Source organism: Asparagus officinalis, chromosome 1, assembly GCF_001876935.1.
Source record: "Asparagus officinalis chromosome 1, Aspof.V1, whole genome shotgun sequence".
Lineage (NCBI taxonomy): Eukaryota > Viridiplantae > Streptophyta > Magnoliopsida > Asparagales > Asparagaceae > Asparagus > Asparagus officinalis.
Genome location: NC_033794.1, coordinates 2,620,044 through 2,646,578, shown reverse-complemented (window position 1 = coordinate 2,646,578; position 26,535 = coordinate 2,620,044). Strand labels below are relative to the sequence as shown.

Genomic DNA, 26,535 nt, shown 5'->3' with positions numbered 1-26,535 from the left:
TTCCAAAGTACGGACCTGGAGGCCTCAGTTGTGCTGCAAAAAAGAAAGAACAAAAAATTACATTAACGAAGATTAAATTTGTCTCCAAATATCCAAAAATAAATAAATTTTCTATATGTACAGTCGCATTCATTTTTTATGCACAATGAACCTTCTACGAGTTAAAAGTAACAAATTGGATGAAAATGCACATGAGATAAAGATTTTTTCCCCTCTCCTATTAGACCCTGATATTGCAATCACTTTACTTAAACTGAATAAATCCGCAAACCAACTATGTGACATCAGATTCTTGACATTTTAAGATGAGATGCAACAATCACTACAAGATCACGATAGTATTGTGACCTTCACCTAATAATGCTATGTTGATTTGGGTAGCATCAATGAGACATCTTTTATGGAAAAAATATTATTTATCTCGGCCCAATTCACTGCTTTATTAAATTAAGCAGCATAATGTACAAAAGCTCATCTAATGACGTCAAGTAATCAATTGCACAACGACAAATAAGTCAGCAACTCGGTTATATGCTAATAAGATGTCCATACCACAAAAAGACTACAACGAACATCAGTCACAACAAATTATAATAATGCAATGCAAGTGCTAAGATTTACTCAAGATTTAACTTTCATAACCAACATAAGTATAACCTACAATAAGGAATTGCTGGCCTTGGCCGACCCAATGACGCCAAATTACAATTAGCCTGTCTCCCATCTATAACCGGGCTAGGATCAGCACACGCCCTCCTCGCAGACTCAGGATCACGAAATGTCACCTAAAACCCTCCACACAAAATATCCCAATTTCAATAAAACCCCAAACTATTCAACATTCCTACAGTAAAATCAGAAACCAAGCAAGGCCCAAATGAAGGAATACTCACAAAACCATAGCCCTTTGACCTCCCCGTGTTCTTGTCGGAGATCACGACGGCCTCGAAAATATCTCCATACTGTTCAAAATGCCTCCTTAGGGTTTCACTCTTCGTCTCCCAAGCCAATCCCCCAACGAAGACTTTGGTGAAGGTCGTGTCCCCAAAAGGGCAATTCAAGAGATGATGAGGATACGCCATGAGCAGAGATCGAATTCAAGAGCAAAAGGAGGGAACTTGATGGAGAATTGAGGGGAATTAGGACGAGCTTAGAAAAAACCTAGGGATCATGCAACACAGAGGAGATGGGGTCAGAAAAAACCTAGCTTTTTGAGGGTAGGAGGTAGGATTTGGCTAAAGGAGAAATGGGTTTGTTGCAGATTCCTGAAACATGACATAATTTGTTGGAATTTGATGAAGAGAGGGATGAGAGAGAGAGAGAGAGAGAGAGAGAGAGAGAGGGGAAATTATTGAGAGCGAGAACCTCAGAACCCTACAGACTACAGTACTCGTGAACAGAAATAGGTAACTGAATGAATGAATCATAAATGCTGTGTGTGTATATATAGAGAGAGAGCGCCAGCGTGGCGAGGATCCAGTATTTTCTCAAATCAATATTATGGGGGTTTTTTGCAATTTCTGAGTCTATGTTTATTATTTGATTAATGCTTCAAGGACCCAAAATATGGGACCAATGGGTGGGACAAGTGATGTGTCCCTCCTCTATTGGATAATGAGTTTCAAGGACCCAAAATATGGGACCAATGGGTGGGACAAGTGATGTGTCCCTCCTCTATTGGATAATGAGTTGGCATGACCAACTCATTGCCAACTCATTATCCAATAGGGGAGGGACACATCACTAGTCCCACCCTTTGGTCCCATATTTTGGGTCCCTGTAGCAGCGCTCAGAGCATATTTCACAAATCATCAGACTAGCTTATACGCCTCTTTTGTGGTTTATAAGTCATTATACTATGTTTGGTAACCGACTTACCATGGCTTATAAGTTACAAGTCTAAAAGGAATTTCTGTAACCCAACTTATTTTTTTGGTGGCTTACGAGCTATATAGTTTGGTCAAGTAAATATCAAGTTTACCCCCTAACATTTAAGACACTTTCAAAGCATGATTAATATAATAAACTCTTATAATTTTGGTTTTATCATTAGTCAAATAAATAAATACCTTACATTAAAGCTGAAATGTGTTATAAAATATATTTAATTTAAATTCCGAGAAAACTTGTATTAATTATGCTCTGCTGTTTAAACTTAGTATCATATCTTTTTGTTTATTTTAATAATAATGACGGATTATAATCCGCCTATCTGCCAAACAATCTCTTAAATGTATCTTATAATCCACTTTTTTTACCAAATACTTTAGCTAGTAATCCACTTTAGCTTGTAAATTCATTGTAGAATAGGATATCCACTAGAAATGGCGTATTCACTAGAAAGTGTTAGAATTTTGATAGGATGAATGTAAAGATATAATGCATAATATAGGAAAGCTGAGCAAAAAATTTAGTGAATGGTATCCTCAAAAAAATTAGAGACTAAAAAACCTGCTACTTATCACATTTAAGCCACGAGTGAAAGTTGTTTTAATATATAGTAATAGTCAAGTTTCATATCTTTTTAGCTATTTAATATGTTGAGCTGGTTGGTTTAATTTGAATTCCTTTCCTGTCAAGTTACAAGAATTTAGGCTTAGGATGCTGAAAAATCGAATTAACAATTATCATGACTTCTATTATCCATCAAAGATAATGTATAGTGAGAGAGCTAATTTATCATTCGATTGATTTGCACAATTAGGACATTATTAGTAGTAAACATGAGCTTCTCAGGTTAATTTCATCAATTCATTCAGGGAGAAGACCCGTGCAAAAGATTTATAAAAAAAAACCTTTTGATTTGAGAACTAGGAATAATATAGGAGATAGATGCTTGAGAGATGTACCGCAAATAGCAACTATAATTTATACTTTACAACCGTACTATATATGCCGGATTACAATTTTCAAATTTTATTATCATATACTTCGAATATATATATATATATATATATATATATAATATATATATATATTATATATATATATATATAGTATATATATATATATATTATAGAGTAAAACTATATGTGTCACACTTAAGATGGATAGTGGGAATAGTGTGCTTCCACTAATAGTAATTAATATATATATATATATATATACTATTATATATATATATATGATTATATATTATAAATATATATATATATATGATATTTATATATAATATAGTTATTTTTTTCGAACTCGTACTTTCAAAAAGAGTAATATATATATATATATATATATATATAATATATACTAATACTATATATATACTCTTTTTGAAAGTACGAGTTCGAAAAAAACTTTTCATAATCAATATTACATTTGACTATCTTGAATATTTTATTTAAATTTTAATATATCCTAATCATAATTATATCATATCCTAATCTCATATGAATTACCTATAGCTCAATAATTTTTTTTAAAATTAGATTAATAAAATAGATGAAATAGCTCCACCGTATTAGTTTGTTAAGGTGAAGAACTAATATGTTATAATATATGACGTATTACAAAAAAAACCAAAAAGTTTTAAAATTTGCACAAAATACCCTTAAAATTTAAAATCACACAAATAACCCGATGTTTCGAAACTTAAAACAACAAACATGAAATCTAGAAGTTAGCACCATCCTCTGAAGAATTTAAAATTTATAATTAACACCCTCAACTTTTTTAAAACTATGGAAACACACTCAAAAGTTTAATTAAGAAAAAAACACCTTAAAATTCTGAAATTTCAAAACTTACAAAATAAAGATGAATTCAAGGGATTACTGTCAAGCACTGAAAATTTTAAATTTTTAAAACATAACTTCAAAGTTATAAAAGTTAGATAAAAAACTCCTTCAAAAGCTAAAAAGCACAAAGAAAACTAAAATTTAAAAACTTATAATCAGTACATATCAAATCCGAAAATTATTAGCAGACCTCTAAAAATTTAAATTTTACAACAAATAATCCAAAGTTTCAATAATGCAAAAAAACCTCAAAATTTTAGAGTTGTAAAAAATATCGTAACATTCGAAAATTTACCACCAACACATGAAATATAAAAACTACAAACACCTAACTTAAAAATTATAAAGTTTTCAAAAACGGTCTCAAGGTTATAAAAATTACAAAACACACCCTCAAAAATTCAAAGTCACAAAAAAGACATAATTTTCAAAACTTAGCAAAGAAAAGAATAGTTATTTGATATTCTTTGATTAAAATATATATATTTGACTTCCAATTTAAGGTTTTACTATCCTTTTTTAGCATTTAAAAGCATTCTAATTTTATTGAAAAAAATAAAGGTGGAGAAGTATTGATGTCGTCTCAATAAAAAATAAAACAAAAGAAATGAAAGACACTGTTTTTTGAATATTTTATAGAATAGTTTATACTTTTGAGTAAATAAGGAATTTTTAGAAGGGATTTTTGTGGATCTTTTTAATACTTTTATATGTTTATGTGATGCTTTAATCAAATAAAAGTGTACTAGAGCTAACATTAATCTTTAGTTTATACTTTTTTAAAGTCCATCAAGGATTGGAAACAAACTTCATATTCTCTTTTGTATCGTTTTAGCCCACTTTTAACCAAACATCTTATCTTATTAGCTTTAATTATTCATCTTCCTTTTAGAACGCTATTTTTTAAAGTGTTTTTCACTTTTGCAACACTATACTTTCTTGGGTCAAGCTTGGTTTCACGTCGGTCTCAATAACATGATAATTCACATTGGCTTCGGATTATATTTATTTCCTGTCAATTTAATTATCAACATGAAAGTTCAAATTGAGTGTAGCTCATTTAAACAAACTGTAAAGAAAATAACTAATCGCAATGCTAAAGTGTAGAGGCATACATGAGCAAAAACCATCAAAGTAAAACCGAGCAACAAATTTCACTAAGGAAATAAATTATACTTAATCATAATATTTAACCACGTGCATTACACGTGCATAAAGTGTAAAAATACAAGTATGTATCATGCTGTAGAATATCCTAGCAAAACCCTTAATTACCCTACTCTGTTTTCTTTTCAAGGCAAACTTTAGGAAAATCCCAAACATATTTCATAAACAATTTTTTTTAATAACACAGAACAGAGCAAGTGACAGGAAGTACAAACTAGACCAAAGAATGGAACAAATTATATTAAATACAAATGTTTTCCTCTTTTGATGGTATTATTTCCAATCTATCAACATATGATAAGTTCTCATAAACTTGGAACCAGTACTTGATGAAGCAATACTAGTCATACCATAAGCAGAAACCCATAATCTCCACATAACACAAGCAAAAACATGTCATTACAAAGTAAAAAAGTCAAATACATAGTATTATCATAACTAAGTAACAAGATTAATCTCTTGATTAACTTTTTCTTTCTAATCCTTATTCAAAATACCAGCCTCCTTATAGTACTCAACACTATCCACAATGGCCTCCTTCAATGGCCTACACTTCCATCCCAATTTCTTTAATTTCTCTGAAGACATATGGACTTTATCACTGGTATCATCTATCTCAGGGAACCTGCAATTTAACATAATATCAAAATAAATGCACCACAGAAAAATGCATTAATATTGGAATTTTGATAAAGTAACTTACTTCTTTGGGTAGTCATAGTTCGGGTACATGCTCTTTAGAATGTCGATGAATTCCTGGATATTTATCGGATTTGGTGCACAAATGTAGCGACCAGATGCTTCAGGCTTCTCATATACAAGAAGAAGTGCATCAGCGACATCTCGAACATCAACAAAATGCTTGACCCTGTTGTCCATTGATTCACGCTTTCCTGTAGTGTAATCATGATTGGAAGGAACACGAAAAAGGAATTCTTAATTATCAAATGAGAATATGATAAGAAATGTGAAAATGTGGATGTTACAATGATTTTGTGGAGATGCACTAAGAGGTATGACGAAAAATAAGTGTATTTGTACAAGATTGAGACAAGGAGGACTAGAGATAGACAAGGACTTGGTTAGAACGAAATAAGAAGGATATGAAAATAACTAGCTTATTAGAGGAGATGAACCTCAATAGTACTAAATGGAAGTAACATGATGCATTAAATTGTCTGGTGTTGCTATATTGCAAAAAAGAAAATGTCAAGAATACTATTCTAATGTTTCATGATATCGTAACAGAAATCTGATAGCCATCTCTAAAGCAAGAACCCGAGTTAGCATTCATGAAGGTTAGCCAGCTATATCAAAGGGAGAAGCATATCGCAATGCAGTTATTGAAGTTAAGAGCATGAGTAATAGTTTTGGACAGTTTAGGTAATGCATAACTCACCAACTCGGTATGCTGAATAATCATAGCAAGGATATTGAATTAAGTGATTGGAAAACAGAAAATTCAAGTTAAAAGTTACAGCCTAGGTAAGAACAATATAAAGTATGATCTCTTACAGGAAGGCTCACTCCATTAAATAATTTCAAATAAAAATATAGTTAGCGCGTAGACATGATTGTCTATCTATAGTTGAATCAAGTGAACCATGCAAGAATAATCACTTAGGAGTTGAGAAGCAACATATGCATGCATATACACCCACACAATATTATCAATTTAGGTTCTTTTTTTTTATATTAGTCCCTTGTCGTTCAAATTTTGAAATTATTCCTATAAATGATTGCAATTGCTATTAAGTCCCCCAATTCCCAAGTTACTTTGAAATTAGCCCCTCAAATTATTAAAATTGGGAGTAGGTCCCCCAATTCTCATGAGTTGTTTCAAATTAATCCCACTAATTGCTACTCCAATTCTTGATCAGACGGACTAATTTCAAAATAACTTAAGAATTTGGAGGGGGGGGCCTAACGGCAATTTCAATGATTTGAGAGATTCAAAACATGAAAGATTTAAGGAACTAATATTAAAAAAAGCCATCAATTTAAAACAATCATAATGGTAATATAAAGACACACCTTTCAATATGTTGACAAGAAACAAGCTGCTAGCATTCACTGTTGACTGGAGCAGGGGGCCCAAAACCAAAGATGGACAAACAGTCACAAGATCAAGCCCATGTTTTTCTGCATACGTGATAGCCTCCCTCTCCGCCATTGTCTTTGAAAGGCAATACCAGTTCTGAAACAATAATGAGTTGATAAGTAATAACCACAAGTGCATTTTAACTAGCTAAAAGCATTTTAACTAGCTAAAATTGCAAGAGATAATAGTTCAAAAACTCGCCAGCCAATAAGTTCCATGATAATACAGGAGTTACCATTAATTTAGTTTTCAAAGGAGGACGATACTGATAACCATAAATACCAACCATAATATAAGAGTTATTCATGAGGCAAGCCAATGTAGTAAGTGGTGCATATCAGTGTGTCAAGCTTTGAGAAAATAAATTATTTATGGCCTTTGGCTCTTCCAAATTTGGAGTATTGCATGCCAATTACCTCAGTTTTCTTACAATATTCATTATCTGACCAACAATCCTCATCCATGACCTTATCTATTGGAAAGTTCGGAGTCATTCGAACTGCAGCTGCAGAAGAAACCATAACTACTCTTTTAACTTTAGCCTCAGAGCTTGCTTTAAGTACATTCAAAGTGCCCGTCACAGCTGGAGCAATTACATCTACCTGCAAATTCATCATAGTTAGCAAAGAGCGTAGCAAAAGCTACCAAATCATGCAGAAGTTTCATACTGTGGAACTTGGACATTTGCAATATATTTTGGGCATCAAGACAGCTTCGTCTGATAAAGGTATTTGCCTGTCATTGAAAACATATGACTGATATGCTGTCATAGTTTGGAATGTCCCAGTGTAAACTGTTATTAGAGATCTGAATTCTAAGTTATTTATAGTAGAGAGAGTTCAAGAGAGGTACGAAAGGATTAAAAAGAATTATTTGCACAAAACTGCAAGTTTTGAACCACAAAAAAGGATGCTCAATTTATGGAAATGCTGTTAGAGCATAAAACTAACCCCTAACCCTAGTCATAACTCTGGAATTTTCGCACAGTGGAAGCGACTTCAAGAAATAGAATCTTGAAAAGAATTTTGGGGAAAATGTGACGGTTATATAGGCTGTAAAAGCAAATCGTGTAACTCGTGTTTCACATGTAATTCAAAGATTTAAAAGTCCATAGGAGAAGAGCATATATTAACCTGCATATGCTACAACTGGAATTTGATAAACTTTTAGAATCTTCTTTGATCATAAGGTTTTATCAATCCTAGATATGAGTTCAATTCAATGTTTCTTAGTTGCCTGATGAATGTGAGCACAGATATTATGCTCAAAGAGAATGTTAATGCAGCTACATCACATCAATTCCACATCAATTCCAATAGAAACGCAGGATAGAGCTGATACAATACAGAAAAATATCCTTAAAAGAAAAACATATAAACTATTCGCAATGCATAAGCTCAGTAGACTGGTGTATTTATAAAAAAAAAATTTAAAATCTTGCCTCAGGGTTGGGCACTTTGGTTGAAGGAACGGGACTAGCAACATGGAAAACTCCTTCACAGCCTGCAATAGCAGAAGCAATAGCATCGTAGTCAAGCAAGTCTACCTTAAAAAGCTGTAGGTTGCCTGATCCCCCGTCTAAATTCCTCAAATGAGCATTCTTTTCATCACCTGGAACAATTTGTTCAGAGAAATGCAGAGCATAAAAGAGCTGAACTGTATATGACGAGATTTCCTGGCTCTAATCAGAGAATGATGTCAGCCTCAGTCCAAATAAGTTTCAAAATCCAATACTTCAATATAATCTACACACTAAAATACAATACAAGATAAATACCCTTGATCAATAGCCTTGTGTTCTAGAATTATTATGGTCAAGTCAATACCCAAACTTCCCTAGTTTAAATATGGGTACCTAATCATGATATAACTTAACTTTATCCAACTGCATAGATGTTAAAAAGGAAATCAAAGACATGATCCAACAAAATCATGTTGAAATTTCACAAGATAGTTACAAATTTAAGTGCCCAAGAGACAGAAAAAAGATAAGAACTAAAAGGAAAAAAAACAGTTCAGTGAATGGTAAAATTGATATCATAAGATGAACTCAAAAAAGTAAAACAGAAACCCATGACACAAATCTCTCCAACAAGTTCAACGAGCTCGTAATTTTTCAACCAGGCTGCATAATGTTAAGAAAATCAAAGTTTATCGGTCTCAAATGTATAGTAATATGCACCAAGACTGCAGTAATCGAAAGCAATAGTCAATTCGAACGAAACCCATAAGGAGATTTCAATAGCTTTTACTATTTGAAGACCCCACCTGAAACAAAAACAAAAATCAACAAAAACAAAGAAACCTGACCAGGGTGAAAAAATTGGGAAAACCAATGGTAAAAGAGGCAGGAATTCAGGGAAAACATTGGGCACAGGAGCCCATCAAATTAAACAGAAACCCTTGTAAAAAATCTCTTCAAATAAGTCCAACAACCGAGTATTTTAGTCAAGCATATATTCCGATATTCACTGTAAATAACAATCCAAACAAAACCGATCAGAAAATTCCAAAAACTTTCAATATTCCAAGGCCCCAATTCAACAAAGAGTAAGAAAGTTGATCCGGGTGATAAAATCAACAAAAAGGGCGTAGAAACAAAACTCACAACGGCAAGAAAGATCATAAATTTCTAGAAGAAAAAAACCCAGCTTGCACGTAATTAACAGATGGAGAGGGGGGGAAAATGAGCACCTGGGTCTCTGACAGTTCCGTGAACAGTGTAGCCTTTGGAGAGGAGGAGCTTGGTGAGGCATGAGGCAATGAATCCCCCTGCACCAGTCACACAAACTACCCTCTTCTTCTCTCCTGCTCCCTTCTCCATCTCTCTCTCTCTCTCTCTCTCTTAATTTCTCCTCCCCTATTTTTCTCTCTCAGAAAAAAGATTAAATTTTTAAAGAAAACGAAGTAACAAATGATAAGTAATTAATGAGCCTGTGCCTTTAGCTCATTTTCTGTGCTTTGTCGGAAATATATCCTGGGCCTAATTGAGATTCTGGGCCCGGCCTAGCGTACAAGAGTTAATAAATAGAAGGAATAAAATGATCATTTCTTTCAAGTTGCTTACTAAATTATCACTTTACCTATTTTTCCTCTTAAATTATGTGTATGTGTCAGTGCGATTATTTTGTGAGCCTACACTTAAATATAATAGATTAATGATATGTTGGCTTTCTTGCATTTCTTATAGTTTTTTGCAATCTAAAAAATAATTTTTTTAATCCATAAAGAGGGTTAAATGATCAAAAAGTTTTGAGAGAAAGTAGTTAAAACATTTTTTTTAGTTTGGAAAAAAGGGATAAGCTGATAAAATGCCGAGAAGAACTATAAAAAGATTATTATGTTATTAATCGTTAAATATTTGATTATAGACTCACAAAATCACCACATTAAAATCATAAATATAATTTAAGAAGTAAAATAGATAAATTAATATTTTAAGGAGCAACTTAAGAGTTTACTAATATTTTATGGGGGAAATGATGATTTTGTCCTAATATAAAATTTAGCAATATACTTTTTTTTTCCAACAAATGAGACATGGTTAGGCCCTGAGAAAGAGCCCGAGTTAAAGGCCCTTACATGGAGCACTCAACTTCTTAAAGAAAAGTCAAAAAATTAGAGCAATGATTCTACTAAAATACTCTATAAAATAGGGGGTGATATATATCATTCACGGATGATTAAAGGGTTAATTTTAGACTTGTAGCTACTGAATCAATTGTGTATATATACTTATTTCTATGGGGACGGTTCTGATAGAATCCCTACTGTAAAAATTAGAGGCTCGCATCTTATCCGTCCCATTTTTTAAGTAATAAAGAGCAAATCTACCCAATCATCCTGGTGGGCCCAATGGGAAACAGGCACTTGTTTTACAACAAAAAACGCATCATAATAATTGTGGTATATTTTTGGGTTTACTGAGGAAGTTAACATTAAAAATGCATTTTCCCCTTATTTTAAGAGTCGTTTTCACTCTAATTTCTCCAAGTCTGAGTCTTTTTTAACTTTATTATTATTATTATATCTCAAAGCTTCACGCGATTATACTCAACTTGCGATGCAACACGAGATTTTTTTTTAAATATAAAAATATCGATCTTCATGTATAAGTCGGGGGTAGACGGGGGAAAAAAACACACAATCCACATAAAATTGAACTGCACGTGTCAAAATACAATAATCGACGACCAAACAAGAAAGACACCGTCCCCCCTCGATCCCCCGCCCTCGTCACACCTCGTCAAACGTCTCGCCGTGCTCCTCTCCGCGGGCCCCACGCGCGTCCTTCTCCTGGCTCGATGATCGCCAACGCGTCGACCACAGCACGCACCACCAGTATCCCCTGCCCCACGGCGGCGCACGTCAGCACCGCCGCGTAGGACGCCACGTCCAGCACCTGGGCAGAGGCCGCTCCCCGGCCTCCACAAGGCGACGCATTCGCCAGCGTCGTCACCTGCACCGCCAGGAGCCACCACCACCGTCGCCGCCAGCGAGTACAGACGGACCCGCAGCCTCCTGTTGATCACCACCGCGACCGCGCTCGAGCAGGGCGGAGACGAACAGCGGGACGTAGACCGCCGGCGAGGAGCGCCAGCAGCAGCGCGTCGTACAGGGCGTGAGGGAGCTGCGGCGCGCCGCGGAAGGAGGAGGAAGTCGGGGGGCAGGCGAGAGCCTTGCTAACACCCAGGGCGAGAAGAAGAGGACGGCGAGTGGAGGGCCAGGAAGGGGAGGGCGCGGCGCCGCGGCGGCAGACGGAAGCGGCGGCGCGGGGCGGAGGAGGAGGCCGGGGGCCTGACGGAGGAGCGGAGGAGGAAAGAGGAGGGTGCGAGAGGAAGGCGGCTCCGCGAGGAGAGGGAGGAGAGGGAGGCGGTCGTTGCCAGAGGACGAGGGCGGGGGAGGCGGAAGGAGCTCGGAGAGGGAGAGGAGGCAGGAGAAGAGGATGAGGAGGAGGCGGACGGGCCAGAGGGTGTTGAGGCCGAGGGGAGGAGGCCGGAAGCGGCGGCAGAGGCGAGGAGGAGGCGGGAGGAGGAGGAGTGCGATTTGGAATTTGAACGACGAAGAAGGCGGCGGCGACGGAGAAGAGGCAGGTGGAGGGAGACGCAGGAAGAGGGCAGTGATTTCATAGAAGAGTAGTGTTTGGGTAGCGAGGAGGAGGAGGAGGAGGAGGATGAAGATGAAGGAACGAGGCTCATCCTCCTTCACGATTACATGAAGCTAGCTAGGTTCGGGAGGTGACCGCCCCCTCCCTCATCCGCCTTCGCGCGCTCCTCCTCCTCCTCCTCCTCCTCCTTCTTGTTCTTTGAGGGGCTACTTCTTCGATCTTTTTTATTTTCTTGCTCATGCACGGGATCTTTTTTCCTTCTCCTTCTTCTTCTTCCTCCTTCCCTTCCTGTTTTCTTTTTTGGATTCTGGTTGGTCGGCTGTGTGGAAACGGGACCCACCGAAGCGGGTCCCGAGGGTATTGGGAGCTCTTGGGTATGGAAAATAGAGGAGGGGAGGACCAACAGCTGGATTTGTTGGTGGGGCCGGGGAACTCGGTGTCTTTGATTGACTTAGACTATTTTTTTTTGAAGGAGGGGTGTCTAATTCTTCCCCGTTAAATTTTTTTAGAAATGGCTAAAACACCAATTTACCCTATAAAATGACACCTTCTAATTAGTAAAGTCTATAAAATGACGCCTATACACTTAACCATTTACACCTATTCTGTTCGTTAGAGTTTAGATTTGAGTGGAAAAATAATAATTTTTTTGCATATATACCCCTCATATCCCTCAAACTTATAGATTTAACCTCTCAATTAAAATATTTGCAGAAAAACTCAATTCTCTTTTTCTTCTCAACCTCTCTCTCCTCACTAGCTCCCCTCTCTTCCCTCCTCCACTTCTCTCCTCCCCTTCCTCCACTTTCTTCTCCACTTTTAGTTAATGTCGGAGGGGAGAGAGGAGAGAGAGGGAAGAGGAAGAGAATACTGAGATGAGAGAATAGAGAAAGGTTGAGTAGAGAAACATGAATGGAGAAGGAGGGAGAGGAGGAGGTGAGGGTGGGAATTTTCGAAAGGAGAAAGGGGAAGAGGAAGTAAGCAAGGAAAGAAGAGGAGGATGAAGCAAATGAGAGAGAGAGAAAGAGAGTTTGGAAGGAAGAAATGGGAGAGGGAGTAATCGTGGGAAGGAGAGAAAGCGGGGTGTGTGAGAGGGGAGAAGAGAAGGATGAAGGAGATGATTGGGAGAGATATTTTAGAGGGCAAATCAGCAAATGTAAGAAATACGAGGGGTATATGTGCAAAAATCCATAATTTCCCCACAAATTGGAACTATGGAGACTTGGGCACAATAAAAGATTAAGTGTGTTAATTTATAGGTGTTATTATTGCCGATAGGCCGTATCGATTAGTGGGTGTCACTTTATAGGCTAAAATGTTATTTTAACCTTTTTAGAAATATGTATAGACCCTATGATATGGTTTTATGAGTAGTATATAAACTTTCGTCTGAACCTTTTTGTAAATCCTTAATCAACTACTAAAAAGAAACAGGAAGCACTTAAATTTATATTAGCCTGAGCCCCATTACAAAAGGACAATGGTGATCTCACATGTTAGGTTAAAAAGATCACATGAAACCTTTAATCGCATCTCCTTATCTTATAACAATAACTATAACCTAACATGTACTAAAGGCATACCTCATAAAAAATTCACAAACAGATACAAAGCCTGCAATCTGCAATAAGAAAACAGTCATAAACATATATAATATAGTAGTTCCAATACAATAATCTTTCACTTATAATTCTTTATTACTCACCCCCTATTAATTTAATCTATATATCTCAATTTTTAAACCGCTCCTCGTCTTCTCTGACTAATACTTGATATTTAAATTTAAACAACTGCGACTAATGACATTTTTATGATTTAAAAATAGTAACATGTTCTCAATTTTATTTATTTTCTATTAAAAAATATATTACTCCTCCGTGTGCCCCTATGACGTTGCTTCCTACTTTATACACCTGTGCACGCTTTCCACCGCTTCTCTCTCGCTCTCAAAACTAAAAGCCGAAGACTGAAACTCGAGTTGAAGCTTCAAGCTATCGCTTCTGTCAACTGACCTAGGTGGGAAAAAAATCTCATCTTTTTTCCTCCAGACTCATAATTAAGTTAGAGAAGAAAATGGGTCGTCTTCAGTTTTGTCTGAATTTATAGTTTCCTTTTCTTTTTCTTTTTCCCATCGGAGGTTTTCTCTTGAGAAAACTGTGTCCTGCGTGGGTTTCATACGAGTGCAGCAAACCCAGCTGTCAAAATCCAATCTTTCTTGTTCTAATCTCATCAGCAGATCTAAGCAGCGAAAGGGTCATCATCAAGTTACGATCTTCCTTCAGAGGGGGAAAAAAAATCAAAATCAAAAACTGGCGACTAAGTGAGTGGAAAATTCCAACCATGCGGTCGGAATTCCGCCGCCGGGAACGACCCATCACCACCTTTCGGCGAGCGGCTCCCACCCGACCGGCCACGTGGCAGACCAGGCGCGGTCAAAAGAACAAGCCGAAGCCCCCAATAATCATCACCCAGACAGCCCTAACTCCCTCGGGTCCCACATGCTCGAAATCTCCGCCGGCGCTGACGGTGGCGGGAGTCCATCTCCGACTACGCCTCGCCGCGGGGGAGGGGGGTCTGTGTTCTGAGCGCGCGCGAGGACTGTGGCTGACGTGGCGCTTCGGCAGCCTGGGACCGCGGCGGCGGCGACACTGAGAGGAGGTTTGAGATTCTGTCGTTGACCGAACCGTGCTTCCCACCTGCGCCGCCGGGGGCCGGCCGGTGGGCTGACGGTTTTAGTGTCTGGCGGTGTCCGGGCCAGCGTTCTTGGAGGGAGCGTGGTGGGGCCGTTGATGGCGTGGGGCCGTGGTGGTGATGGCCGGCGGTGTTTGGGAATGCGATGTATGAGAGGCTGCCGATGGAGGAGAGGGTGAGGAGGTTGTGAATGCCTTCGAGAGCGGAGTTGGAGGAGGAGGCCGTGGTGGGAGGGGCTTGTTTAATTTGGCGGAAATGTCCCGGAGATTATCGGTTTCCGGCAGGGGTGGGTGAGCGGTCGTAGGGTTTAGACCGCAGCCACCACGCACATTTTGATCGTCGATGGTTGGATGAACGAGTTCATTGGCGTCTAATTGATTGGAGGATGATGATAGTTTGATGGGAAGGCCTAAACTACTACTGATGGTCGAGCTTTTTGTAAGATTTTTTTGGTGTTCATTGTTTTATACCAATAATCTTATGTTGTTGTTTGATTTCAATCTCTTTTTGTTGTCATGTAATGTTTTGTTTAGAGTTAGATGTAATATTGAGTTGCTCCTTTTGTTTTCATTTGTTTTCGTCGTATGTTATGATATGATACAGTGTTGGATTTGTTCAGAGTGTTTGGTTGCTTATTTGTTCACAATATGAAACCACAGAAACCTTAGCCTTTTAAATTTTGAAACAAGCGAGTAATATTTGGGCTTCTTTTTTTTTTCATGTTCAAACCCCGCAAAATTACACACCCTACATTGAATTATATTTATGCATTTATTGGATGAAGAAAACAAAGGGCTAAGAAGCAAAATGCTTTGCTTGTTAATTGTAAGAAGTTAAAGGAAAATGCTATTTTTCTTTTACTGGGAGTTTTCCCATCCTAACGCAGGCGAGAGGCTATAATATTTCTATAAAAAAAACATAGCAGAGAAGTGATAATTCCTAATTATCAATTCTATTAATCCCTGGTCATAAGCTAGGGATACTTTTCACTCAACCATATCCCTGCTTCTTCCTGGTAAAATTTTATTTTTGAATCTATCTATCTGCAGTTATCTAATACACTTCAAATAATATGCGAGAATGTATAAAGGGATGCCAGTCGTCATTCTTTGCCTACTTGCATAGCAGTAATGTACCAAGGCAATTACATTTGTTATCCAAACTTTAAAAATTATGGTTGCATTTGCCATAGTCAAGATTGAAACAAAGCATTAAAACAAGAAACCGAGTTTGTTAATGTAGCATAACAACAACAATAATCACCTTATTAAGTTGCAACATATATTCATACAAGCTTTAGAGATCAAAGCTCATAGACAAGAACGACAAGAACACATTCAAATAAAAATACAAGGCAAATACAACAATAATTAGTGAACACTGCATTAGAGAAGACGATAGGAATGATTACCGAGGAAAATTGCGCAACGGATTTTCTCTCAACAATTCTGTTTCCCTGCTCAAATAAGTACAAGGCAGATTGATCATTGGAAAGATCGAACTTAGAAAGAGAAATTAATAAAGGATTGTCATTTGTTAATCCTTACTTCTTAAGGTTTTTGCTATTTGCTTTTCTGAGCTGCAATATAGAAGGCTTGGGGCTTTTGGTAATCGCCACTGCTTGTTCACCTCTGCAATTTTTTTTTTGTGAAAAGTTTAGGAGGTAAAACATGAATATGGGATGCGAACGTCGTACAATATTTACAAGTACTCAGTTCTTTTACAAAAATGAAACATCCTTGTTAGGTCTCAACTTGAGACGTAGCTAAATGAATTCCAATTTTAATGATTCAATTTTCCAAAACACATACAAAAAGCTTTTATCTAACTATCTTTTCCATAAAATTAATATGTATAGGTTTAGCATGGTTCCTATTACTTTTTCATCTCTACATTGTGCATAAACCTTAATTGGATAAATAAATATACACAATTATAAATGTAATACCTCATTTCATTTGCTCTAGGTTTATAATGATGCATCCTACATGCTCTCGATTCTTATTTACAGAATTAAAAAAGTACATATAGTCATGTCAATAAGCACAAATATGAAACATTGTAGTGCTTTGTTGAATGTGTCATGAGAAAATAAATGATTTGTCTCAACTTGAATACTTTAAGAAAAGGTTTCAACTTTCAGGGTAACATACTCTGCAGATTCCTCATCAACAAACACCTCAATGCGCATGCTTGAAGGTATTGGGACCGCTCCAGTGCCCGTTTTATGTGGAACCTGATCAAAATAATGACAGATGCAATATTTGTAACCTATAGCATGGTGCATAAGTGTAACTTGAATCAAAATAATGACAGATGCAATATTTGTAACCTATAGCATGGTGCATAAGTGTAACTTGAATAAAATTCCAGACAAAGCAGAACCTTACAATATTTGTAACCTATAGCATGGTGCATAAGTGTAACTTGAATAAAATTCCAGACAAAGCAGAACCTTGTATGACGACCAAACGGTAGGGGCTGAGGTGTTTTCTTTGTTTCTATCTGCTCGGGATCCAAGTGTGTGCCAACTACTGCCATTGCTCTTCTGATTTTCAGGCTGACGCCTTGATGCAGAGTTTTCATCATTATAAATAGAAAGTGGCTTATTGATAGCAGTCCTGCAGATAAATTAAGTGCGTCAAGTATCACTAGTTTTGTGCAAGAAACATATTCTGAGCTTGTAAGAAAAATTCTAAAGCTGTTTGAGTATTAGTAGACCTGAATAATTAGAGTACTCCTATGAAAAAAATAAGAAATCTATCAACCATGGTTCAAATATTGTTTCACTGTTTCAGATATACATAAAAGAATGAACAGTGGTAAAAACCTACTTGCAAAATTAGAGAATATAAATAAAAGAAGAGCTCGCCATAACTCCAAGAAGGCTATTTGGCAAGTCGATTATTCCATTTATGCTCATAAAACTGTTAGTGTCTGTGGCTTAATCTGTAATAAAATAGTGAGAACTGAAATACTGTAATTTAAAACTTTTTTCAAGTTTAGCTACCGTGTGTTTATGAAACGCTGTGCTTAAAGCAATATTTGGCCTACTCCGGTGCAAGGATCTCAATGCCAAACTGTTTTCAGGAACAGCAGTACAGTACTCTGGTGTGAGTACTGTTAAGATCTCCTCGATCTATTAGACCTTTCGGTCAAGGCAAAGATCTTCTTGATCTGTTAAAACCTTTCAGTTCAATAACCTTTCGGTTCAAATAGAGATCTCCTCGATCTGTTAAAACCTTTCGGTTCAATAATCTTTCGGTTCAGATAAAGATCTTTTGATCTATAAAAACCTTTCGGTTCAGAGCTATGTTCCTTCAGGTATAGACTAAAGATTTTAAGCTTTCAGACTCTGCAGCAGCAGCACAACAAGACAAAATACTTGTGTGTTTTTCGTATCTTTTTTTATCTCTTGTATTCAAAAGCTCCCCTAGAGGCACTATATATAGGCCTCTAAAACCAACTCAAAGGTCACCCACATTTAATTTGACCGTTACAAACATAATGGCAATTATGACAATTATATTTGTAATGGCAAATAACATAAATGTTGTAACTGCTGCGTGTAGTAACGTCTAAACGTGAGGGTCGCGATCCTGTGCAACACGAGGGTCGCGTCCATCGCGTGAACGCGAGGGTCGCGTTCCCTCTTGTGAACGCGATGGTTGCACCCTCATGCGAACACGAGGCTCGTCCGCATGCTGCGAAGCAGTCCTGCGTGGCGCCAAAGGGCGTCACTTAGCCCCGATGCCTTCGTGCAAAGTGCGCCTAACAAAGCGTCACTTAGCGCCTCAGCTCAATTAGCCCCGATCCCCGATCCATTGACCCACGGCTGACGAGCCCACGGCCCATGGCCCACTAGAACTTATGAGGGATTAATTAAATAAAAATAATTCTCAGCTTGCCGTTGGGAAGCCTCGAACACAAGACCTTTGAGATATCAAAACTTTAACTTTCCGCTACGCTACTAAGAATTTCTGAAAATTACCAGTAGTTAATAAATACATGGTTTGAAAACTCATTTTTGGAAAGCGGTTTTGACCAAAAACATCCAACAAAAACAAAGAAGCATCGTACAGAATTTCTTACGATGAATAGTTAAATTGAAAGAAAAGCAAGGGAGAAGACGAAACAATACCCCACCTTCCAAGGATACAAAATCTTGAAAACAATAGCAACGAATTTGACAGGTTTAAGTATTGGTGAAATAAAGCAATGACTTACCTCTGTAACTTCACATTCTTTCTGAAGAGGGAATTCTCCAGATTCTCCAGAGGCTGTCTTCCTGCAAGAAGAATTATCAGCAAGCATGATTACAAGTTAAAAATCATCAATGCCAAAGGAAAACCTACGTGCTCCTCCAGAAGGCAAAACAGTTCCAAAACTGCGGTTTGGCATGTTATTATCTACTGCATTGTCCTGTGCCAAGCAAGAAACCAATAAATAATTTATGATAACAAACTAAAGCATCAAATGGTAGGCGGCATACTTCATTGACTGTCTTCTTTCTGGTTGATTGTACAAGAAATCTTTTGTATGCAGCTTCTAGCTTTTCCAGTGGTTTTGCCTTCCTATTTTACAGAAGGTAAGAGAAAAATTTTAATTCCAAAAAAAAACAATAATTTAGGGGTTGAATCATTATATTTCAAACAAAAACAGAGAACAAAAAGAAATGAAAATGATTAATTTAAATGCTACATAAAGTCAAAATCCTGTGGAACACAAGCGCAAATTTGCCCATTATCATTTTAGTTCCACCAGGCACTATGCAGTAGTTTACAACTGACATTGCACATTATCTTGGTTAAGTTGTCTCATCTAAGATCCATAATATTGTTTGTCGCGTTTAATTGAAAATAAATTACTTGTGAATAAAAATAGTTGAGGGTGGAGTTCTACAAGAGAAGCTCACCTAGCTATACCAAGATTAAAAATATCATCAGCTTTTCTAAATTTATTCTTAGACTCCATGAGCAATGCATATGCTGAATAGTAAGCAGAATGGGTCTGCCCAATTTGGTTTGCTTCAAGAAATTCGTATATAACCTCAGCATCATCACAATTCTCAGCCTGTCATTTAGAAACAAACCATCGTAAAAAAGATGCATACCAAGAGTCGAATCTTCTAATCCCGTTATCAAGAAAATTAAAAATGAAAAAACAGAAAGTTCAAGGACACCCACATATTCCAGCCACACTTTCAGGTAGCGCAGATCATCTTTGTAGTGTTCATCATGCCAAAAGGTTCGGACACACTGCTCGTAAATGACAACTAGCCCTGAACACTCTCCTCCAGTGGGAAATGACTCTTGCACCCACTTGATACAGCTTCATAGGGAAACAGTAGAAACTTGGGAGTGAATAAAATTTCATGGAAAAAAATGTTTGCTATGAAAATATTTGGACAAGTCACTCCACTTGTGGTGCAATAGAAAAATTGAAATACCTAGAATATCTAACAGGGTAATCAAGTACTATGAGAAGAATACGTACATTAACAGAAACAACAAAAAATTAAGGTATTGCTGTCCAGTTTGTTTGCAGGAATTCATATAGGCAAAATATATTTCACTAAATACAATGTCGTACAGCGATATCGCTAATATTCAATCTCCTAATTCAAAGGCTTTGCCCTCTTCTTGCTCGTCCTTTTGGTTTATTTTGGATGGCAAATAGACAATATTGCACTGTCCAAATGGAGGGAAAAGAAAGAGTTATCGAAGTTCACATGAACCTGATTCTCAAATGATGCGCAAGAAATTTATGGAAATAAATTAGACCAGACATTGCAAGATCAGATTCTTCAATCAATTTAGCATGATATATAATATGACACATAAAATCTTCCCATATTAAGACCCAGTTTAATTAGCTTGGGCTTGTTTGGATTGAGGGGAATGAGGGTGAAGGGAAGTTAGGGGAACCATTCACCTCCATTCACCTTGTTTGGGAACACTTAGGAGGTGAAGTTAATTCACCTCCATTCACCTTGATTCACCCCCTAATAGTATAAAAATTGTTACCCCCCAAATTGGGGTGTAACCAAGGGGAAGGGAATTCCCTTCCCTTCCCTTCCTTTCCCTTCCCTTCCCTTCACTCAGTTTCTCTTAACTTCCCTTCACCCCCTATGAATCCAAACAGGCCCGAAGGAATTTGGCTCCCCCTCCGCTGTGGAAAATTCAATCCCTAAGGGCTTGTTTGGATTGAGGGGAATGAGGGTGAAGGGAAGTTAGGGGAACCATTCACCTCCATTCATCTTGTTTGGGAACACTTAGGAGGTGAAGTTAATTCACCCTAGTTCCCCTTGGTTCACCCCCTAATAGTTAAATTTTGAATTTCTCAATGGAAAAACTTCTCTATTTATACAAACAAATGATATAATATTAGCAAAAAAAGAATCATTTTTTCCCAAGGTTCTTTTCGTCAGAACATTATAACTCCCTGGTTTATCCACCAACAACAAGAAAAGGCCCCTAAATCAAAACCCTAGTTTACAAAACCTGAAAGAACTATTAAAAAAACATAGCTCCAAACAAAATGCTCACTCAATCCACGGCCGAAGCGGGTCCTCCCCTTTATACGCCTCAATCGCCTCAATCAACCTCCTGATCTCAACAAAACCCCCCAAAAAAAAACATAAGCTTGCCGAATCCAAAACCCTAGATTTGTAAAAAGAACAAGAAAACCAAGAGAAAATCCAAGAAACCTTCGATTCTCGCGGAGAGATTTCTTGAGAGAGTTGTCGGTCTGAGATCTGAGCGCCTCGTTGAGGAGATCGACGTTTCGGCCTCGCTTCAGAGGCCTCACGTTCTCCTTGTACAGCTCCCACTCGTTGCCATTCTGCTTCTTCGAGGCCAGGAATTCTGTCTCGGGATCCATCGCCGCCATTGATGAGGCCTGCTCCATTTTCTAGAGAGAGAAAGAAGAGAGAGAGAGAGAGAGAGCGAGTTCAAATTTGAGGTTGTCCCGCTTGGACAGTGGAGAGTGAGAGAGTGCATTATTATTATTATATTCAGAAGGGTTAGTTTTTGAACGGACGGCTGTGATTTGGTTTTTATGGAATAAATCATAGGGTTAGGGTTAACAGCTGGATCAATCGCATAGAGTTTTATGGCTTCTAATAACCATTTTTTTATTGAACAGATTTTTACTGTAGACTCAAACTAAGTTTTAATTACCAAAATCGACTCATTTTTTTAATTACCAAAATCGACCCACTTTATGCCACGTAAGCTTATTCTCATTTTCTAATTAGTCGGGGGTTGCCAACCCCGACTGTTTAGGAGATTGTTAAACTCCAATTAGAAACCTTAAACCCGATTTTTAATGTCCTAAACAATCGGGATTGACAACCACAACTAATTAGGAAATGTGATTAAGCTTACGTGGCATAAAGTGGCTCGATTTTGGTAATTAAAAAAATGGGTCGATTTTGGTAATTAAAAGTTGATTTGAGTCTGTTTTAAAAATTTATTCTTTTTTATTACAACATTAATTAATTAATGAAATAGGAACATTGAATACTTTTCTCTTACTAGTAATATATTGTGACCATTCAATTATTCATGAATCATTGTTCGATGACCGTCATCCATATTAAAAAGTACTTTTAAATTCAAAAATCCGTTTTTTGGTCAAATATGAGGCAAATCACCTTGTGTTCTTTTCCCCCAGTTTTTTGGATTTTATTAAAATCAAAGATTAACAAAGATGACATCTCATTTAATTTAACCGGTAGTTGATCCCATAATTTTTAAATCCAAAAATAATTATTCTGCTGAAGATGGGACAGATTAAAATAGTGTGTAGGGGTGCGGTTGCATTCCTGGGAAATTATAAATTGCACATCGTTCTTGTAACATTTACGATATACTCCACGTCCATATACATTTTAATCCCAAACTAATCTAAAAATACTAAATAAGTTAGTAGCAAATCAAATTAGCATATTAGAAGTAAAAGCTCATTTAACTTTTTAATAATCATAGTCAAATAGCTTCAATGAAGCTAATAAACTGTAACAACTACATTGTAATATTTTCTTTTTTATTTTTAGGTTAATAAATACTTATTTGTTGTTCCCTAAAAAAAATTGGGAAAATTGTGTCAAGCCCTCAAATATTGGAAGCCCGTGTGACCTGGCACTATGTATTTTGGACCATGTGATTTAGCCCCAAATACATTGTGTATTTGTGTTAAGACCCCAAAGTTGCTAAGAGAGAGAGAAGCCCAGTTGAAGTTACAATCCCACCATCTGATTTGACCGAACTCGGTAACCGCACCCCTCCCCACTCAAGTACTCTCTCCCTCTTTCTATTCTACTGTTGAGGAGCCACCAAAAACTCCCAAACTCCATTTCTGCCATCTCGAATTTCAATCTTAGGCTAGGGGTTACGCCGTGAAAATGTCGTCGAAGGAAGCATCAGTTAATGATTTTGAAGTCGTTCATCGCGGTGGACGGTAGGAGAAAGATGAAGCCAAATCACAGTCGTCGGGCGCACTTCGTAAATCATCTGGGAATGGAAGGGACGGTGAATACTGTGAATCATCTGGGATTGGAAGCACGGAGGAAGCATCGAATGACCTTTTGGTCATGCGAAGGGGTGAAGTATGAGGTCAAGGCCAAAAAAGAAGACCGGCAATGGATGGTTCCAACGAATCGAACCCCAAAAAAAGTAAGTGCTAGGTTTTTTTTTCTTAATTAAAGAACTTAACCCCTTTGCTCGTTATCCAATTTAAACTGAGGTTCATGCTATCTAAACTGATTTCCATGTTATCTAAACTGAGGTTCATGTTACTTCTAATTTTATGTTAAGTTCAATTTGATTCATGTTAAGTCTAATGTCAATCTATGTTAAGTCTAATATCAGTTTATGTTAAGTCTAATATCAATTCATGTTAAGTCTAATGTCAGTTAATGTTAAGTCTAATATCAGTTCATGCTAAGTCTAATTGAACTTGTACATTTGAATTTATTTTCAGGAAAAAAATTAGTGATACTACAGAAATTAGGCCAACTGTCATTACTGGGGCTTATTATGAATTTATAAAGCGTCTTGCCCTAAAGATATGTTAATGACATAGGGATGCATATTGTGGATCCATATTTGAGCACTATATTCTATTTGGCGCTCCTGCACTTGATCGTCCAACACTTGAGCTGGTGCTGAGCTATTATAATGTTAATAATAAAACATTTTCTACCCCTAATGCAAAAACAGGGGAAATAAAAATTGTTAACTTTGACTTAGATTGGGTCCATAATCATATTTTTTTCTCCAATTGACGGGGAAATCATTTGTACCAATCGGGACTCTAAATGCAGAATATGGGTAGAACATTTTGCTAAACTTTTCAAACTTGAAGAGGGGGAAAGGAAAAAAAAGGAAAAGCACCAATTAGCCTTCGAAGATATATTGAAGGTCTACTAGAAATTCTTGTGGAATCAAAAGAAAAGAAGGATATCCAAGACTTTGCTCTGCTACAAATTCTTTATCAGTGCTCAATGATATGGTGCCCCAAAAGTGGGGAAGGTATCCCTAGGCTATTACTCAAGTACATGGATAACATTGAGAGGGTGAAAAGAGTTGCATGGGATCAATTCATTTATACAGAAATAATTAGAGGCATTAAAGTTGCTTTGGAGGGCTTGAAGAAGCCACGGGTTACATATATCTCTGGATGCATGCCACTAATACCCGTAAGTTTCATGTTAAGTCTATTTTGATTCAAGTTATGTCTAATTTAGTTCATGTTAATCCTAAATCACTTAATGTTATGTGTAAGTTATTTCATGTTCTCACTTGTAGTTAACATAATGGAATTTAGACTTAACATACAACACAACACCTTGAACTTAACCTTCTGCTTTTAGTCTTATTAATGTGATTGACTTTCGCCCATGCATTTATCTTGATGGGGGGACTGCGTCTGGGGAAGAATGAAGTGTATTTTAGGGTTTTTTTTTTCTAAAAGGCAGTCTCTTTTTTAATATAGCTGACGTGGAGGGGCCTGAACACATTAATTAAAACTTTTTTGGGTCTGATCCACACGGGGAAAAGTTGCAATCTTCCCAAAAAAAATTCTGGACCGACGATTGTGCTGAAAAATAAAAACGAACGATAATTAATGTCGCTGGATCCTTTGAAGTGAGAAATTTTAGAATAATTGCTAGATCCTCTCACCATCTTTTCTCTCGTTTTTTTGGTAGTTCATTTAGCAAAACGAATTGCCAAAATTAATGTCTTTTTTTTCCTTTCATGATTTACATCTGAAAACTTATATTCTTGTTTTGCATTTTTGGCTATTCTTAAATTGTTCGCTTGATTAACTCCAATCAAGGGCAAATTGGGCCGAATAGCCAATTATTAGCCCATAAGCACCCACATTTGTAAATTTCTACTTCCCCGACGGTTAGAGTGAGCGAGGGAAATCCCTCTTTCAAAATAAGAAAAACATCCCCCCATCCTTTTTCTTCGTAACTGTCCAAACCATGAAACTCTCCTCTCCTCTCCGTCTCTCACACACCCTCTCCTTCATCATCATCTTCTTCTTCCATCCAATCTCTTCAAGCCCTGACAACCCACATTGCCCCTCTCATTGCGGCGCCATCGACATCCCCTTCCCCTTCGGCCTCGGCCCCAACTGCTCCCTCCCTAACTTCCACACTCTCTTGCATCCACAACCAAACCCTCCTCCTCTCTCACCTCCAGATCCTCCCATCGCCAATTGGCCACCTCTGCGTAAGCTCCGCCCCCTTCGTCGCCTCCGACTGTGCCTCCGGCCGCCGCCAACCTCTCCACCATCTCCATCCCCTCGCGACCGCCGCTCCTTCGTCATCTCCTCCGATGCCAACCGCCTCTTCGCGCGTCGTTGCGACACCGTCGCCATCGTCTCTGCCAGGATCGGGGCCCGCTGCGACGAGCGGGTGCGTCTCGGTGTGTTCCGGCGGAGCCGGGTTCTGCGAGGCGGCGGTTGCGCGGAGTTGGTAGGAGGGAGTTGGTTGTTGGGGTGGGGAATATGTTCGGGTATGAGAATGTGAGTGGGGGTGGGAGGTGTAGCTACGGGTTTTTGATGGAGAAGGGAGAGATTGGGTTAGTTAGGAAATGGGGAGAGTTCAGAGAGGGGATGAGGATCGCAATGAGGTTGGATTGGGAGGTTGAAGATGACGGTGGTGGTAAGTGTTTGAGGTGTGGAGAGAATGGGTATTGTTTGGAGAGGAGGAAGGGGTATCTTTGCTTTTGTTTGGAGGGGTTTGAGGGGAATCCTTACCTCAATGGCTCTGATGGTTGTCAAGGTAAATGCTATAACCAACACGTAAGTGGATTTTCATATAATACACATAACATGATACCAATCTCATTGAATACATATTTTAAACAATGACACTCCTATTTTTAGAAACATATAGTTCATTTAATTTCTTATTTCTCCTGCGATATTACAGATATTAATGAGTGCCATAACCCCAAGACCAGCCCTTGTGTACGAGAAGCCCACTGCCATAACAAAATCCCAGGCTATGACTGCAAGTGCCCTTTTGGTAGCACTGGAGATGGCACCAAACACGGATCAGGCTGCAGAAAAATCTTCAAAATCGTCGAATCGATTCTTGGTACAAACTCATCACGAAAAAACCTTTCTCTAATCTCCTCAATGCTCAAATTTGACAGCAGTCATCCTCGATTTCAGGCGCAATTTTCTCTATTTTTTTGATGCTAGCGTGTTCGCTC

At 37.7% G+C, this 26,535-nt stretch overlaps 4 protein-coding genes across 4 annotated transcripts in view; all 4 read right to left on the bottom strand.

Moving 5' to 3' along the window:
• Positions 1 to 1,398, bottom strand: part of LOC109846179 (probable RNA-binding protein ARP1) — a 2,938-nt gene extending 1,540 nt beyond the window's left edge. The window contains exons 1-3 of the mRNA XM_020415403.1: positions 894 to 1,398; positions 662 to 785; positions 1 to 33 (exon numbers count right to left, since the gene is read on the bottom strand). The exon at positions 1 to 33 is cut by the window's left edge and continues 94 nt beyond it. Of these exons, the coding sequence (XP_020270992.1) occupies positions 1 to 33; positions 662 to 785; positions 894 to 1,082 (346 nt within the window). The 5' untranslated portion in view covers positions 1,083 to 1,398. The remainder of the gene's footprint in view (positions 34 to 661; positions 786 to 893) is intronic.
• On the bottom strand, positions 5,228 to 9,889 carry LOC109846170 (cinnamoyl-CoA reductase 2-like). Its single transcript, XM_020415396.1, has 6 exons — positions 9,697 to 9,889; positions 8,444 to 8,613; positions 7,419 to 7,604; positions 6,936 to 7,098; positions 5,605 to 5,794; positions 5,228 to 5,526 (listed from the first exon to the last, which is right to left on the bottom strand). The coding sequence occupies exons 1-6, from the start codon at positions 9,824 to 9,826 to the stop codon at positions 5,379 to 5,381; spliced, it is 987 nt and encodes a 328-aa protein (XP_020270985.1). The 5' UTR covers positions 9,827 to 9,889; the 3' UTR covers positions 5,228 to 5,378.
• Positions 11,685 to 12,200, bottom strand: LOC109829228 (putative protein TPRXL). Its single transcript, XM_020396399.1, has one exon. It carries the CDS (start codon positions 12,198 to 12,200, stop codon positions 11,685 to 11,687), a length of 516 nt encoding a protein of 171 aa, XP_020251988.1.
• Positions 15,964 to 21,776, bottom strand: LOC109846161 (mitotic spindle checkpoint protein BUBR1). Its single transcript, XM_020415388.1, has 11 exons — positions 21,510 to 21,776; positions 21,349 to 21,408; positions 19,987 to 20,131; positions 19,716 to 19,873; positions 19,293 to 19,374; positions 19,156 to 19,222; positions 19,028 to 19,088; positions 17,256 to 17,421; positions 16,954 to 17,036; positions 16,348 to 16,431; positions 15,964 to 16,256 (listed from the first exon to the last, which is right to left on the bottom strand). Exons 1-11 carry the CDS (start codon positions 21,707 to 21,709, stop codon positions 16,208 to 16,210), a joined length of 1,155 nt encoding a protein of 384 aa, XP_020270977.1. The 5' UTR covers positions 21,710 to 21,776; the 3' UTR covers positions 15,964 to 16,207.

What these genes read in the sequence shown, in the direction of transcription:
- LOC109846170 (XM_020415396.1), bottom strand. Translation starts at nt 9,826, where the DNA reads ATGGAGAAGGGAGCAGGAGAGAAGAAGAGGGTAGTTTGTGTGACTGGT. An exon ending in CCAAAGTGCCCAACCCTGAG is followed by an intron (nt 7,605 to 8,443) that starts GCAAGATTTTAA and finishes ATGAATTTGCAG; the next exon opens with GTAGATGTAATTGCTCCAGC. An exon ending in AACTATGACTACCCAAAGAA is followed by an intron (nt 5,527 to 5,604) that starts GTAAGTTACTTT and finishes GTTAAATTGCAG; the next exon opens with GTTCCCTGAGATAGATGATA.
- LOC109829228 (XM_020396399.1), bottom strand. Translation starts at nt 12,200, where the DNA reads ATGAGCCTCGTTCCTTCATCTTCATCCTCCTCCTCCTCCTCCTCCTCG.
- LOC109846161 (XM_020415388.1), bottom strand. Translation starts at nt 21,709, where the DNA reads ATGGAGCAGGCCTCATCAATGGCGGCGATGGATCCCGAGACAGAATTC. An exon ending in TGAAAGTGTGGCTGGAATAT is followed by an intron (nt 19,874 to 19,986) that starts GTGGGTGTCCTT and finishes TCTAAATGACAG; the next exon opens with GCTGAGAATTGTGATGATGC. An exon ending in GTTGATGAGGAATCTGCAGA is followed by an intron (nt 16,432 to 16,953) that starts GTATGTTACCCT and finishes AAAAAATTGCAG; the next exon opens with AGGTGAACAAGCAGTGGCGA.